We start from the raw sequence: 16,998 nt of genomic DNA, 5'->3' as shown, positions 1-16,998 counted from the left end.
ACAGGACATTTTGCTAAATTTAACGGCAGCCATCTCATTAGTTGAAACATTCCCTGGAAGTCAGGAAAAAAATGTCAGGGCATCATCAAAGTCATCAGAATGCTTTATCCGGGAACCACGAATATCAATACAAAATATTTGTCAATCCGTCAGGTAAAGGTGAAGATGTTTTACAGTGTTAGTGAAAACTTCGACCTGCTGGCAGCACTGGAGGACCATGGATGTCTACACAAAATGTTTATGGTATTCCATCCAGTAGCTGAGATATTTCAGAGATGTGTTTGATGGACCGATCGCAGATACTTCCGCCCATGGACGCTGCTGGGCAAGTCGGGTTTCTTTGAGGTTTCTAATTTAAGTTCTGGCTACATTTACTCTTCCCCAGCTATTCTGAATTTTTGGTTATGTAAGACAAATGAAATTGTTACCAATACGCACAAGGATTTTGATAATATAAGCCACTGTGTGTGTGTGTGTGTGTGTGTGTGTGTGTGTGTGTGTGTGTGTGTGTGTGTGTGTGTGTGTGTGTGTGTGTGTGTGTGTGTGTGTGTGTGTGTGTGTGTGTGTGTGTGTGTGTGTGTGTGTGTGTGTGTGTGTGTGTGTGTGTGTGTGTGTGTGTGTGTGTGTCATCTTTTTGCAAAATGTGGAGATATCTGCCGTAGGGGGAACTTCCACAGAGGTGATGGAAGGCCGAGACCAAAGATGGGGTGTGGTCCGACCAAGGGAGCCAGAAGTAGGTAAGTGGCCATTGCCATCTCTTGACTGCAATTTCATAATAGGAGCAGGGTGTTCTTTGCCCAGTTGGCTTTGAGTCTTGGATGCAGATTCTGTTCTCCTATAAAAAATGTTGGCCAGACGCGCAGGTTTTCAAATAGCGACTTTTACTTTAAATGAAAGTGACTTTGTGAGAATCTCTCCAGCGTGCCTTGCACTATTCTTATTGGCACTAGACGGATGTGTGACTGTGGGCGTGCATGTAGAATTTGGAGTATGGTGTCTTCACACAAAACATACGACGAAAAATGGAATGCCTTACATCTAACGTAAGCTGCAAACATGGCATTGTCTTTAGTTAACGACAGTGTGTTGTTTTGTGGGATTTTCCCAGGAAAGAAGGACTTCGGGATGCAAAGGGGAAGGCAGCTTTGGGGGGATGAGGGGACAGGAGACAGTTGTCGAGGGCGACGGAGGAGCCGATCATGACAAATCGCTGGACTTAGCCATAGTTATTAAGTTGAAATTCCTCACCTTGTCTGAATGAATTAGTAAAACCCTGGTGTATGTGTCTGCAGACACAATCACTTAATCGAAATTAGAATTGAAGGTCAATTTTTTTGTCATCAAGGTAAATTTATTAACATGACATTTACAGTAGTGGTAATGAATAACTTTGTGTACTGGCATGGCATTTTCCATTGTCTTCTTGAGGCAGCCAATACGGAGGATCTTCATGGAGCTCCATCATCTGATTGTGTAATTTGCCATTGTACAAGTGTATAATACTGAAATTATGCATATGAAAATCTACGCTAAAAAAGGCAAGTCTTATCGTATAATGGAAATGAGTTTGTAGTTTCATAAAGACCGTCCTCATTTCATTTCGGAACTCAATTGACAATATTCCACACAGTATTGAGTCTCCAAAGGAAACCAGAGGGACAAATGGAAATTAATATCCGCTCATATGAGTCTTTGCTAACAGACAAAATGAAACTTTAACACATCTGGAGTTAAAATGTGTGTGTGTGTGTGAGAGAGAGAGAGAGTGAGAGAGAGAAATACACATTTAAGAAGCCAACGTCCTACTATGTATTTCATCCGGCGCTTTTCTCTGGAGATTACAAGCTAAAATCAATGAATAAATACATTCAGTAGCACTGTGGGTATTTCACCTTGTTTAGAGTGCTGTGTTTCCCTATTATGCTAAATTGCCATTTTTCTCCTGTCTATGATTTTACATAATGATCATTGGCTGCTCATCTGCTGAGGCAGTGGAAAAACAATAGCTTGTCGGCAGAGGTCAAAATCGAGGTCGTCACTTGTGGGAACTCAGGTGTAACGTTACGTGCTTTTGAATCCAAACAAATGTGTGGTTTCACTGGGGCGGAACAGCAGGATGCAGATTTAAGGGGAGCAGGATTGACGTAGCAAGGAGTTGATGATTTGCTGGTGAACATTGAATTTAATATTTCAAGGAATATATCAAGAGTTCAGAGATGCTACAGACATGATTCGATGTTATAGATCCTAGGATGCTGCAAAGCAGTTCCTCTGCATTGTTACTGTTGTTAGTACGATTCTCTTTGCACATTATGGTTTAGGCTTATGTTTTTAGTAAGAAGGACGGACTCTGAAAACCTGAGTACAATTTGAGCAGACTCGGCTATCTCAAGACACAAGATAAAACACCACCTTGTGTCTACAACACATACAAATACCTTAAAATGCAGATTTCTTCTTATTCCTCTCTTTTTCCCACTGGGAGTTATTAGTGGACTTGGAACGGAGGATTTGAAGGTATACAACCAACTGATATTCATGTTTCTTCATTGTAGCTTCAGTGTTTGTTTGTTGCTGTACTCATTGTTATTTATGTATGTGCCCATCTTACTTCAGACTACAGCTTCATCAAGATGTAAGAGAGACCACCTTTTAGGACAAAATTGTTAATTTAAAAAAACGAAAATTTTAATTCAAAAATGTAATTTATCCAGCCCTTTTTGGGGGTTTAGATTTATTTTTTTTATTGTACAGAAGAATAAATGAAAACAGAAAAATGGCGAAACATATAACTGTACAAGTGGTACAAAGTAAACCAGTGAGACACACACCTCAGACCATAGGAATTTTCAAGATAGGCACAGGGGAATTTAAAAAACAAAAACAAATCAAATCTGAACCCAAATGGTATGAAAGAACTACAACGCCATTAAAGTAAAGCATTCGAAATACATGTAGATAATACAGAAATGTAGAAGTTTTCAACATAGTGATAGATAAATACTTCATGTACATATCAAACATCAAAAGAATCTATTTTTTTTTTCCTTGTATTTCCAGGTTAACAAACAAAGTATAATATGTTTTTTTAATTCTGAAAATATCATTTAAAATTTAAATAAATATATTTTAACTGTTATGCTGTCATGAATGTAATACTTACAAATACTACCGTTTTGACAACCATTTCCCAACCATTTTTTTGGTACAAAAAGTTAAATTAAAGCACTTCTTTCTCTGACCCAATCAGTGTAGAATAAGCGTCTGACGTCTTCCTGATTTTGTGATGGAAATTTTCTGCAGTTACGCTAGCAGTTCTGTGAGGCAGCACGCCAAAGCTTTGAGCTAAATGTGAGCATCAGCATGCTATCATATTCATAATAACAATGTTATCATGCTGATGTTTAGCAGCTATGTTTAAATTGTTCCACAAGCTCAGTTAAGCCGTTTTTTTAAACCAAAAGTGTTTGACAAAAAATTAAGGATTGACATTTCAAATCGTCCTTAGTGAAACATATTGCTGTGCCAAATTTCATGTCAATCCATTTACAAATGTTGCCGAGACATTTTACTGTAGATGAAGAGTCCGGGATTAACCAAAGTCATTAGTATTCATCCTCTGGGGAGCACGAATGGCTGTACGAGATGTCATAAGTGGCTAAGTTGCCCATTGCTGGTGCTAGAAGAAAGCTTTAGGAGAGTCACCAAAATCTACTTCTGTATAAAATGTATTTATTTAGTATAAAAATTTGATTGCAATCCATCCAGAGTTTGTTGAGATACTTTAGTCTTTACAAAAGTGGTCGACTGACAGACAACAACCCTGCCACTAGTGCCGGTATCCTTACATACACCTCATATTATATCTCCTACTACATAGTCCCCTGTTAACGTTATATCAATAGCTATCTCGCAGCACAATTAACCTTCCCCCTAATGGTTTTAAGATTTTCATGCGAAATTAATCGTTTAATCATTAGTGAATTGGTATAATGTTTATAATTTAGCTGCAGCGGATATTGAAAAGACCCATTAAGCAGAGCTGCAAAAGTCAGGTCAGTATCAAAGTTTCCAGAATGTGATGTCACTATCAATATCTTTTCAATTATGAAGTCCCATTAAAACCCTCCCCAGGTTTGTCGTATTGGGTCTACCATATCTTTTCAGCATCAAATTATGATGGGATGCGCCGTTGAAGGGTGTCCTACACCAATGGTGATACTGATTAGGATTTCCTATAAACACTTTCTTGTTGGCATCACTTCAGATGTGTTTCTCTTTAGTTTTACTGCAGAGGACAAACCGTCAGAGGTGACACCATCATCAGCCTTGTCTCCTATCGTAGCTCACTGCCTATATATGCCTATATATGCATATATATACTGTATATACAATTTTATATTCCAGTTGTTTATTAATTCTCATCTTCAACTTAAAATAATGACTACAATGAGTCATTATGACCTGAATATCATGCTTGACAAAAAAAAATCAGGCCAATCATCCCACTCCTATTCTATTTATTCATCAAGCGATAGAAAGAACTACATCTGCCCTTGTATTTTTCAGGTGGTTAAGGTTGAGGGGAGGGGGGCTTTAAATCCCTCCCTGTTAACACCAAATTGCTGCTGCGGCAACAAAGAGATTGACAAAAAAAATACTGAATAATTGGGTTTATTTAACTGCCGGGATTAAAAAAATCACAGACCTTTGTGTGTCCTTGCCAAAGCAGTGGCCGTTGCAAAAATGTGTTCCACCTGAATACACACTGACAGCCACTCCTTCCCAGACGTTCTTCGGGTTGTACAGAAACATGATAGTTTTATGAATATTTGGTGAGCGCACTGCATTAGCTACTGCGCTATCGTCAAGATACTTTAAAACCAAACTTAACATGATAGCTAACAATGCCTCTGGCCTTCTGTCACGTTATCCATTGTTATACATCGGTCAAAGTCCGTTCTTCATTGTTTTTAAACGGAGGTGGCAGTTTGAGCAATGCAGCTCCATGTCAAAATGGATCGGTTGCAGGAGGACATTTTTGCTGTTGCCCTTTTGCCCTCATAAAGAATTTATATTGCCCACTGGAAGCAACGATAGATATTTCATGTCATTTCTCCACGAGTAACCTTTTGATTACCCGGGACAAGAGCAAGGAGTGGGATTTATAAGTTATCTTAAAAAAAGAGAATAAAAAGATAAATGATAAACTTTTTTTTTCATATACAATGTTTCCTTGATGGCGCACTTCTAGATCATCCCAGCCAGCCACGGTGGAAGAAAGAGTCCCACAGATCCCAGGATGCACACCAGCACAAACATCCAGAGGAATATCCTGTCAATGACCATGGCCACATACTTCCAGTCCTCCTTCACCTGGCAGAGAGGAGACACAATAGTAAGGGACATTTCGAATTTCACACCACGCCACCTTTTTTTTTACCAGCTGTCAGCTTTTACCCTTGATTGATTTCTCTCAAATGGCAGATTTTTTTCATTATGTGGCAGCTATCTCCTAAATGTCAGTCAATCCCCGCTCGTTCCTCTTATGAAAAATTCAAGGTCAAATTACGGAGGTCGCATTGTTTCAGAGACGGGCCGCTTCGGGCTAGAGATAGGTAGTGCATTGTACTATCGACAATGACGGGTGTCATTGAATACAATAACTTCCAGCTCTGGTTTTCGAATAATTTTACATATTTTTGAACCTTCCCTCCCATTCCCCCCTTTTTTTTTTGAGACTCAGCAACTAACACTGAATCATTTAGAAAAACCTTTAACCCTTACATACTGTTCATATTCTATACCTTCATGGTCTGGGTCAATTTTGATCCAGCCCAAGAATCCTATCATAACATTATCCTATCTATTCCAAATTCTGAACTACAGATCATCATTCCTTATCATCATTATCTTTAATTAGTGTTTGAGAGAACAAGAAGGGTAGAACACCATATTGTAACTGTAACACAATATTATGTCCTATCTATTTTGACAGCTCTGGTACCTTCATAGTCTTATGACCCCCCCCCCCCCCCCCCCCCCCCCCCCCCCCCCCATTTCGATCTCTGTTTGTTCGCTGGGAATTCAAGGGTTTTTATTTTGACCTCAGGATCTCTGTTACTCTATGTGCACAGTGTGATCATAGGCGGTTATGGTGACAGTGTCATGAAAAATAAACACAGACATGGCATGTCCAGTTTCACAGTTTCATCAGAAAAACCTGTTTACCGTTAGTGTTGCCATGACTTAATTTAATCTACACTCCTGCCGTGATCTAGAAATTAACAATATAGGGACGTTGAGAAAGTGTTTCCGTGTTTCGTTGTGTTTTGAAGGAAGAGACCCCAGTGTTGGCAAGAGTGATTCAGCCCCAATCTGCCACTAAAAGTACTCAGCAATGTATGTGTGCAATTCTGCTTGCATTACAGCAAGAAATGATCATCATAACTTGAAAAAATTCCAACATACTTGATGAAATGCAAATAATTCACACTCGGTGCGAATGCCGTTGTTGACCCCCAATCCACACCAGCTCCATGAGTTAACGCTGCAACCCTGCAACCCTGCCAATGATTTTGTCCCTTTCCTGCCTACTGCTACGTTTTGACCATACACAGGAGCAAAATGTGGTCTGACGTGTTCCGTCCATTTGCTCCTGTGCTCTGCTGCCTCACCAGAGTAAAGCCCTTTGAATTTGAGCGAAAGTGAAGCCGATGTTGCAGTCCAGTTGTATTTCACACAGAGACAATTACAGAACAAACGTACATTTACAATACAGACTATAATGGCAGCTAGAATTTTAAATAAAAAGTGACAGCACTATTTTATGTGCTTTACTCGTATCAAAAATACTATATTGAATTTAAAAACGAATGCACTACTAAAGATGTGATTTAATTTCCGTGGCTTTTTTAATTTTGGTGATTTGAATCAAAATTCTGTCAACTCACTGAAAAGTCTTCATCCTCAGCCCTGAGGTGATCGGCGATGTACTGAACTCCCTCTATGGCCCGTTGCATAGCCGGGGAAATGGTTGCCACAATTTTTTCCTGTTTCCCTGCATTCTTAGGGGACTCTGCTATGAGGGTTTCTGCCCGGTGATCCGTGGCAGGTTGTTTGTTCGCCCGCCCTGTCATCCCGATGCCGCCGGGCCCTTCGTCATGCAGGGAGCAGTACTGGAAGCTGCGAGAGCGACACTGATGTCCAGCTCTCTGAGATAGCTCCATCTGTTGGTCACACATTAGCTCCACGCTGAAGGAGCGGCCGTTTGGAGCCAGTGCGCTTGGTTCTCCCCTGGAAAGGCTGTGAATTGGGCCTAGCGGTAAAGATGGGGGCAAGGACAACTGGGAAGAGGACAAGGCTGTGGAGCTGTGTCCGCGTAGGAGTTGTTTGTCTGAGAGAACTGAATACTGGCTGGATGTGGACTGGCAGCAAATGTTGGCCTTCAGTGGGTGATTTTCCTCGGTGTGGAGAGGAGTAGACGTTGGAGAAGGTGAGCGCACAAGGATGCTCGGACTTTCGGATGAAGTCTTTGGCAGTGTATCCTCCACCTGTCCCATCTGTCTCAATCCCGTCTCCAACCCTATCCAAAAGGCCTGCGAGTTGCCTGTTGCCGATACCGTGGTTGGACCGTGCATCATCTCGATGAGCTTCTTGCAGTGCTGCTTGGCCGTGCCTGGCGGACGCTTCATAAACAGGACTCGGGGAACCAAGTCCAGGAATACTCTCCGCACCCACTGGGGCATGCTGTGGGTCTGCGGCGAGCGGTGATGTACATTTAACACAAAGACAGTAATTACGATGGAGAGCGTTACGAAGACCATGGTGAACAGCAGGTATTCGCCGATCAGCGGAATCACCAGCGACGTAGACGGTATAATCTCTGTGATCAGCAGGAGGAACACTGTGAGCGACAGTAAAACTGATATACACAAGGTAATCTTCTCTCCACATTGCGATGGCAAGTAAAACACCAGCACGGTCAAACAGGAGATCAGCAGACAGGGGATGATGAGGTTAATGGTGTAGAACAGCGGAAGCCTCCGGATGATGAAATAGTAAGTGATGTCTGCATAGATCTCTGTGCAGCACTCGTACTTTTTGGTGTTGTACTTGCCCACTGCGTTAATGATGACCCACTCGCCGCTCTCCCAGTAGTCCATCTGGTCCACATCACTAGCCACGTTGATCAGATCGATCTTGGCGCGGTCATAGGTCCACGAACCAAACTTCATCTTGCAGCTTTGCTGGTCAAAAGGGAAAAAAGTGACATCTATGCTGCATGAGGACTTGTAAATTGCTGGGGGCATCCACTTAATCCGGCCATCGTGGAACAGATGTGCTTTTGTGAGATGAGTTACCGCAAAGTCGCCATCAGCACTGCAGATGAGGAACGGGACATAAAGAAGACATTTTTCAAATGTACTTTACATTTTTACATTGCCTTCACCAGAAAACTTTTATTCTAGGTAATTTCATCAAGCAATTATAAGGTTTGGTTGATCAACTTCCATCTCAGAGCTTGATTTACTGAATTGACTGAATTGTGGATTTAAAAAAAAATTGATTATCGTTAGTGTTTGAAGTGTTAAGCTTTGTGAAATTTACAGCACTCATTACAAGCAATGACGTAAAGCAAATACAAGCTAAAAGTTAGTAGTATTTTATTTAAAAGAATGGAAAATAAAGGAAAATAAAATATTGTGCGAAGTGCAAAGCATACAAACTGACTCACACATCACTGATGGTTAGTCAAAGATAACTAGTTTAATGGGGAAAAAAAATCATCTTTTATTCACCATCTACATGCTTGTAGCAGCTCATGAGGCATTATTTGATATTACGTGTACGCCGATGACACTTTTAAAAATCCGTAACACCAAGCTAATTAAAGATTGGATGCTGCAACATTTCCTATGAACAAATAATGAAAAAACAAAAGCAATTGCTTTTGGTGCCACAGAAGAAATATTGGAAGTAATCACCGTCGCTGTGCACAGTCAACCAGTGAGTTACATCGGCCTCATCCCCTCTATCGTTCCTCCTGCGTCTCTCCTTTATCTGATTATTCCCTGTTGTGCACCCTGAACCTCTTACATTGCTCCAGCGCAGTCATAATGCACCTGAGCACAACCCATTACTTCCTTCCTCAGCTTTTATCGCCCGACCCACTCATCTGCCCACCCAGTTGCGATTAGGTTCAATGCATACAGTACAGAATACGCAAACAGTCACTCAGTGACTTCTGCTGTGTCTGTATCTGTTCTGGTTAACATCTGCCCTCTAGATTCCGCTAAATGTGAGCTGTTTTTTTGAGACCAATGCTTGCTGTCTTTGCATCAAATCTTTCCATAGTCATAAATTCAGACCCCAATTTTAACAACCACATGAAAACAAAGTAATTATTTCCAACTCAATCATATTCTAACACTCCAAACAAGATGCCATGCCTATCTGTTTTTAAAAGTCTATTGTGGTTGAGCACAGTCAGATTACAGTACAAGTCAAATGGCCTTGGTGTGAGTATGTCATTAACTCAATGTCTTGGGCGTTTTTTCTAATATCCTGAGGATGACATGTGCTTTACAAATGAAATTGCCAATTGTCTTAGCCACGGATATTTCATCATAAGAAAGCACAATTATGTTTGTATAACGTTGTGTGAATCTGAAAGTTGCATTGAACTCATTCTGTCTCGCCTGTCTCGAATGCAGTTTTTCGTATTAGCCAATCCCTTATTTAGAGTGAAATAAACACAGATCACCTGAGGCACTCACACTCGATGCACCTCATCCGACGCACCTTTGAAACACACCCAGTTACATTTCATTTCCTAATCATCTCCCTAATGGATTAGATTGTACGATGTCCCAAGCTTTGTTTGTAACCAGATCCATTAAGGCTGACCTTAGTCACATTTATTTCAGCTAAATTACTTTATGACATTGGCACGGCGTACAGGATGTCTGGCACTATAACAGAATCTTCATGTCTTCCCTCCAGTCATGCCATCTGTTGGAATATAATCATCAGAATCTGAACATTAGTTGCGGTGCGCGGGATTTCTTTTTTTCCCTTGAAAATGACTACATTTAAGATGCCAGCAACCACTTTGTGTGACTGTGCAAAGAAATCAAGCCAAACAAGCTATTGACACACGGCCGTACTTGTTGTAGAGGACAATGTCCGGCCTCCAGATGATCTCGGAGGGGATACGGATGGAGGTGACATTCTCGTATTCCTCCGGGTTCCACCGGAGTTTGTAATCGTTCCATTCCTGTGGGAGAACATTAATCGTATTTACATACTGCGGCCTCATATTGGATTGTATCTCTAGCATGCATTTTGTCTCTCATCACTACATACCTGCTTGACCCAGACGTTTGTAGTCATCATCTGGTTCTTCTCATCCTTATTTCATGAAGACAGAAGAGATGGTTATTGTAACGTTTATCTTATTGTCCGTCTGGGCTTCATAGTTCATTTGAAGATCTAATTTTCTAGTGATTTATTTTTAGGGGTTTCCACCTGCACTCATCAGTTAATGAACAATCAACACACATGCCCTCTATTTATGAAGACAGATTAGTTGTGCAATTCACCAGGAAAAATATTATATAAATAGTGATCCATGCAACAAAAAAAAGTTACTTTTCTCTTTCCCAGGAACACCTAAGACACATTCGGTAAAAAACACTCAAGAGGCTGACTCTCTCCATGAGGCATGTGAAGCACAGTTGCCTAATTGTGTGTCAAAAACATGGAGAATCCCTGCAGGAACACCGGTTGCGCATATTCAGTCGTGGAGCCGCACAGGGACATTTTATGTCAATAACTTGATAAATGACTGAGCTATTGAAACTAAAAACCTTCAAATATGCATATTAATGCAAAATGCTCACCAATATCAATGCTTTGGCATTTCCTTTGGCGATTGTCACAAACTAACAGCTGTCAAAGCTGTGAGAAGATGTCACGGATATATAAGAGGTGGTTTGATGTCAATAACTTCATAAATGACTGAGCTGTTGAAGATACAAACCTTCAAATATGCATATTAAAGCAAAATGCTCACTATTTTTGATGCTATGGTATTTTCTTTGGCTTTTTTCACAAACTAACAGCTGTGGAAGATTTGAGAGGATGTCACGGACATATAAGAGGTGGTTTGATGTCAATAACTTGATACAAACCTTCAAATATACAAAATAATGCAAACTGCTCACGAATATCGATGCTATGGTATTTTCTTTGGCTTTTTTCAAAAACTAATAGCTGTGAAAGATGTGAGAGGATGTGGCTTCAAATGATAGTGAAAACAGTTTTGCTGTGGCGTGCCGTGTCTGGATTGCTTTTCAGGGGACATTTGTGAATATTCACTGCCAGTGTTAGGATAACTTGACAACTGAATTTAATTTGGGAAAATAATTTGGTCTCTTCTGTTGTGGTTTCATTTCCGCTGATAAATGATCTCTATATTTAGATTTATCTCTCTCGCCTGTTGTAGCTTTGAGCTGGCTACCCCGCACGCCGGCATAGCCGGAAGTTGGGTATTGTTTTCACCCTGTGTGTGTGTGTGTGTGTGTGTGTGTGTGTGTGTGTGTGTGTGTGTGTGTGTGTGTGTGTGTGTGTGTGTGTGTGTGTGTGTGTGTGTGTGTGTGTGTGTGTGTGTGTGTGTGTGTGTGTGTGTGTGTGTGTTTGTATCTATAGATACAAACGTAAGCTTACATTGATCTACCATTTCCATTGAGATTAGAGACAGAATGTACAGTTTATTTAGATTGACCAATCATTCCTCATGATGTAATTATGAAATGGCATTATCACAATATAAACTAATTTGTCATTGCCTGATTGGAGTACAGCACATCCACTGGATATGAATCACCCAAGGATTTATCATTTACACATTGTACTAACGCAACAAACCTCTTTGGAAGTTCATCTGTGTGTCTGCGGTCAGTGAAACTTGTCATGGCTGTGAGTTTTACTCACCACATCGATAAGCTGGGCAATGGACAGCCCAAAGTGGACCAGCACTGTGTCCGAGGTGTTCTGCACAGGCCGGGAGAGTTTATTGTAACGTACGAACAGGTCCTGGAGCAGCCTCTCTTCCGCGTGGGCGCGAGGTCCAACTTGGGAACAAACTGAGGAAGCAAATAAGAAATTAAATACAAATTGGGAAAGCTTAGACACTGCCTCTTGTGCTTTCATCTAGTAGTTTAAAACAGGACATATTGACTTTGTTTCAGGCTGCATAGGGACGGACATGATATCACAAAATCCTATGTGCTCATATATGTCAGCTGCTTTGGTGCAACCTTTGCAGTGACCTTTTCTATCCTTATAACCTGGCTTTCCATCACACATTTGCATATGAAATAGAAACATTTGGTTTGAAATGCATAATATTAATGTATCTGCCACACATCTAAAATGGATTTAGCTGACGCGGCCATGCCTCTGTAAATAATCCACTGTTGTAAATATAGAGTGTAATCCAAAAGGAGGGTGACCTCTATTATACAGGTGGCGTACGGTTACCAGAGACTGTATCTGAGGGACGAGACAAACAGCGAGAGGGGAGGAGGGGAAAAGGGGGACGGACGAATCTGAATCCCAGGACATCCGTTGTGTCTCGGAACAGACGTGCTGATGGAGCGATCTGTCGAGACGTCTCATCCCTCCCCTCCGTGTCTCTCTGCCACAGCCCCACATGGAGCATCTCCATCACACACACACACGCACACACACACCCACACTCTCTCTCTCACACACACACACACATACACACACACATTTTAGACTCAGCTCACATAGCACTGAGGATGACTTAACGAGGTCTGGGAACAATTAAAGAGACAGAGATCGTCCCAAGGCCTTTACAGTACAATGTCCTTAGTATGCCAGTCCTTTTTTTAAATTCCTATTCAACGGGACATTCTGGGCATTATGCATCCGTGCAGGTAATTCACTGGCACAGCAATACATCATGGGCTTTGATTTATTTAACCAGCCTAACTGATGTTTTGTTATGCCTGACACTCCTGAGTATTTCGATGTCTTGGAGCACGATATGGTATAATGTATATAATTCATTGCTTACTGTGCAAAATATTAATTGTACAGGAGCAAGGGTTTTTTTTTTTGTTATTACCTCATTGTAATTTGAGCCAAGCAATTTGGGCAGGAAGGAAATGATCTGTGATATCTGAGACCAAGATGCTCTGCTTGGACGCACAGGTGTTGTTGCTGGCCCTTCCTCTCAGGTCCTCCTGCTCACTCAATCAAAGCTGATGGGCTGTCCTTCACTTGCCTGAAAACTGGCATCCACAGTTTTTAAAGGCTGGGGATCAATATCTTACTAAATGAAGATAGTTTTGTTTTCTCTCTCCCACGTCCTCTCTTCCCGATTCCGCCTGTTTGACATTTTTCCAGGCACAGAACAACCTTGAAATGTCTCTGCATTCACAGATGAGAGAAACAAACATCGGTACCTTTGCTCCATCGCATCAGCTGAGAGCAACGTCTGTTGAATGCGTGTGATATTGAATAAAGAGGGATGCTCCAGTGGATACTTAAGCAGCCTTGCAACTAATGGGTTTGGATGGGGGAGCTGGCAAGGTAATCCTGACTTTGCGAATGTGCGGGTCAGAGCAGTAATGTGTACAGGAGGCAGTAAAACACTGATGGATGAGTTTACTTCTCTACGGTTTGCTTTACAGGACGCACTGGCAAATACTGACAGTGCGGACCCTGGTGTTACTACTTAAAAGTGACATATTATGCTCATATTCAGGTTCATACTTTTAATTTGGGTTACCACTTGACAATGTTTACATGTGTTAATGTTCAGAAAAGGCATCAGTGTTCTCATACTGTCCATTCCCGCAGCTCCTCTTTTCACCCTCTGTCTAAATCGCCTGGATTTCATTTAGCCCCGCCTCCCAATGAATCCCATTCTGCTCTGATTGGCCAGCTGGCCCAGTCTGTTGTGATTGGTCAACCAATTTCATCACCTGTAGGAAATGTCAAGCCCCTTCACCAGAAAGGTGGAGATTCTCCGATTGCAGGCGGGGGTTACCCCCAAAAGAGTCAAACTGTGACATCACAGTGGGACAGAAATCTGAACCAGTCGTTCAGAGCTTCAGGCTGTAGGGTTTAGCCAGCTCACAAAAAAAAACACAGGGTGTTTTGCATAATATATCACCTTTAAAATAGAGAAAATTCACTTTTTATACAGAAACTTTCTATCCTACTTGACTGTCATATAATTGCTCTACTTTTATTTCTTTTCTTTTTTTTGGTGAGCATATCCAGTTCTTCCGCTTTTAAATCATAATCATCATAATTGTTGGTGTCTCGGTGTGCTCTCACTATTTATTTATGCACACAATGAGGATGAATTGGGTAAAAGTTATGTGAACCTGGTGCAAAAATGTGGGCCAATCAATGACAGTTCTAGCAACCTTATTTGAAGGGACTCCAGCACAAGCCAAACACTTTCAACCTGGTTAGTTTTCTGCTGTGGATGTGTAAGAGCTACTGGGGCTAGTTCTGTCCTTGTTTGATCAATGCACTCTCAAAGGCTAAGCACAGGCTACAAATATAAGTTCCCTTTTTTTATTCTAGTGAATACTGCTCCTGTAAGTGGCAGACCAAGTCACTAAGCAACCAAGGCCTATTGAAACTACTTGAAAACAAGATTTTTTTTTTTCGGTGTGTGTATGTGTCCTGAAGGTTTTGTTTTATTAATCATCTTGTCAGATTAGCCTTCAGTAAAAAAATCTTTGCCCTTCGAATGAATAATGGGACTGGAGCTACATTAGGGTTAGGGGGTACGGTGGGGGGCGGAATCACATTTCATTTCATTTCATTTTTTAAAATAAAAAATAAGACATCCTCTTACTGCCTTTTTAAATATTTTTCTTTGGACCCTTCTGCTAATGTGGGATTAACCAACACTGCAACACCCTCCCAGCCAATGACTCAAAACAAGATACCAGCAAAATATAAAGAAATAGTCAAACTGTTATTGTCCATTTTTGGGTAAAGGCAAAGCTGTTTTTGCTGTTGCAAACGATTTGAAAATTTCAACAAGAAAAAAACAAAACAATTTGAGGCATGAAACACCTTCTCCATGCTCAACAAAAAGTAGTTATGAAAAAATGTATAAGGCTAATGTACAAGAATACATTAGCCTCCCACTTTTCTGATCTCCAACCTTAATCATTTCATACAGTCCCTTACATTGACGAGAGACTAAAGTAACTGACGAAAAAGGGGAACGATTTACCTTGTCTAGGAAGAGTGAAGAAAAATAAACTTAAACATTTGTACATATCCATAGCGCCTCCAGTTGTATCCAACTCTGTGAGTGAACTCCCCCCGCCCCACTAACTCCTGCTGGACCTCAGTGCTGGGGATGACTGACCACCAGGTCCAACCTGTACATCACATCTGACAACAGCGGGTGGTCGGGAGGTTTGGTTTCAGTTTAAACTGCCAGATGGAGAGGTCATGTCAGTCCCCGTCTGCCCCGGGCCCGGTGCGCCTCCTGCTTCCATCAAGTCCATCACTTTTTCTTTTTCTGTTTTTCTTGTCCGTGGTGAATGTCAGCATGGACGACCTCGGACCTGTAGTCCAGTTTTCCAGATCCTACACTTGAAAGCCCCCTCCTCGCTCCACTGGAATCCCTCATCCAAGTGTGGCTTATCCCTCTCCTCTCCACCTACCCTGTCTTCGTTGTTCCCTCCCTCGCCTCTCATCTCTCCGCCTCCTCACCTCCTCTCTCTCCCTCTCCCTCGCTCGTTGTCATGTGCACACGCGCGCACGCTCAAACACACGCACACGCACACACACACACACACACATACACACACCTTATTTCTCTCTTTGTTTTTTCCTATTTCCTCCCACTTATTTTTTTCACTCCCAGTTCCAGTTTTCTGTCTCTCCCTCACTTTTTATCATGAAAAATAGTGATCTTGTGCGTGTGTGTGGCTTTTGCGTGTGTGTGTGTGTGTGTGTGTGTGTGTGTGTGTGTGTGTGTGTGTGTGTGTGTGTGTGTGTGTGTGTGTGTGTGTGTGTGTGTGTGTGTGTGTGTGTGTGTGTGTGTGTGTGTGTCTGTGTGTGTGTGTGTGTGTGTGTGTGTGTGTGTGTGTCTGTGTTTGTTAAGAAGGGAGGGAAGGAAGACGAGGAAGTATCTGTTGAGATTTTCTGACTAGTAGAATATATACAGGTAAAATATACTTGCTTTTCCAATGTGTGTGCTTGTGAGCGAGTGTTTTTGCAGAGCAGTCATTTGTATGTGAGCGGTGTTGCATCGCGCTGTGTGTGCAGCCTGTGTGTGCAGCCTGTGTGCAGCCTGTGTGTGCAGCCTGTGTGCAGCCTGTGTGTGCAGCCTGTCAAAGTCTCCAGTCCGGTAGAAGTATGAGACCTCCTGATTCCCTTCAGTCTCCTCTCCCGCCCTGTGTCCCTGGAGCTTATCGTCTCCCTTGCCCTCATCCCTTATATCTCACCCCCTCTTTTTTTTTTTCAAACACCTCTGACCCTCATCTGCTGTCAGGTTTTCTTCTTATTTTTTGTCCGTGTAACATCTTAAACACAGAGATTTTCTGATTCTCTGCAACCTCCCCGCACTTCACTGCCAGTCTCCGTTACAACTTGTACATGTCAGCAGAGCTCAGTGCCAAGACTGGCCATCCATTGAGACATTTGCATTTGCTTGAGGTGTGTTTACCCCCCCGCAATGCCCACATGCCATGTTTTGATGACACGGAGCAAGCAGAAGAAGAACTGGAGACACCTAAAGAGATTGGATGAGGCAGAACCTGGCTTTTGACTGGCCGACAGTTCGGACAGTGTTATGTGATGGCGGGCAACAACAAAAAAAAAGAAAAGAAAAAGAGGTCCAGGCGGAGATATATTTTGCTGCTGTTGATTTCTTTGTCAGATGTGATTCCTTTCAATACACCATGAGCCCACAGAGAAAAG

At 41.8% G+C, this 16,998-nt stretch overlaps 1 protein-coding gene across 1 annotated transcript; it reads right to left on the bottom strand.

The window, feature by feature from the left end:
* Positions 1–2,757: 2,757 nt before the first annotated feature.
* Positions 2,758–15,690, bottom strand: LOC118317544 (neuronal acetylcholine receptor subunit alpha-2-like). The gene is made up of 6 exons (XM_035646348.2): positions 15,299–15,690; positions 11,998–12,149; positions 10,369–10,413; positions 10,170–10,279; positions 6,954–8,382; positions 2,758–5,376 (listed from the first exon to the last, which is right to left on the bottom strand). The coding sequence occupies exons 1-6, from the start codon at positions 15,348–15,350 to the stop codon at positions 5,251–5,253; spliced, it is 1,914 nt and encodes a 637-aa protein (XP_035502241.2). The 5' UTR covers positions 15,351–15,690; the 3' UTR covers positions 2,758–5,250.
* Positions 15,691–16,998: the final 1,308 nt, after the last annotated feature.

The sequence above is a fragment of the Scophthalmus maximus genome, chromosome 3 (assembly GCF_022379125.1).
Source record: "Scophthalmus maximus strain ysfricsl-2021 chromosome 3, ASM2237912v1, whole genome shotgun sequence".
Taxonomy (NCBI): domain Eukaryota; kingdom Metazoa; phylum Chordata; class Actinopteri; order Pleuronectiformes; family Scophthalmidae; genus Scophthalmus; species Scophthalmus maximus.
Note: the sequence above shows the minus strand (reverse complement) of the source record. Positions and strands in the feature narration are given on the sequence as shown.

Excerpts from the sequence above, each read along its gene's own strand:
- LOC118317544 (XM_035646348.2), bottom strand. The coding sequence starts at position 15,350 with ATGGATATGTACAAATGTTTAAGTTTATTTTTCTTCACTCTTCCTAGA. Across the intron at positions 10,414-11,997 it reads TTGCCCAGCTTATCGATGTG|GATGAGAAGAACCAGATGAT; the intron begins GTGAGTAAAACT and ends TCATGAAATAAG. Across the intron at positions 5,377-6,953 it reads CTGAGGATGAAGACTTTTCA|GTGAAGGAGGACTGGAAGTA; the intron begins GTGAGTTGACAG and ends CCTCTCTGCCAG.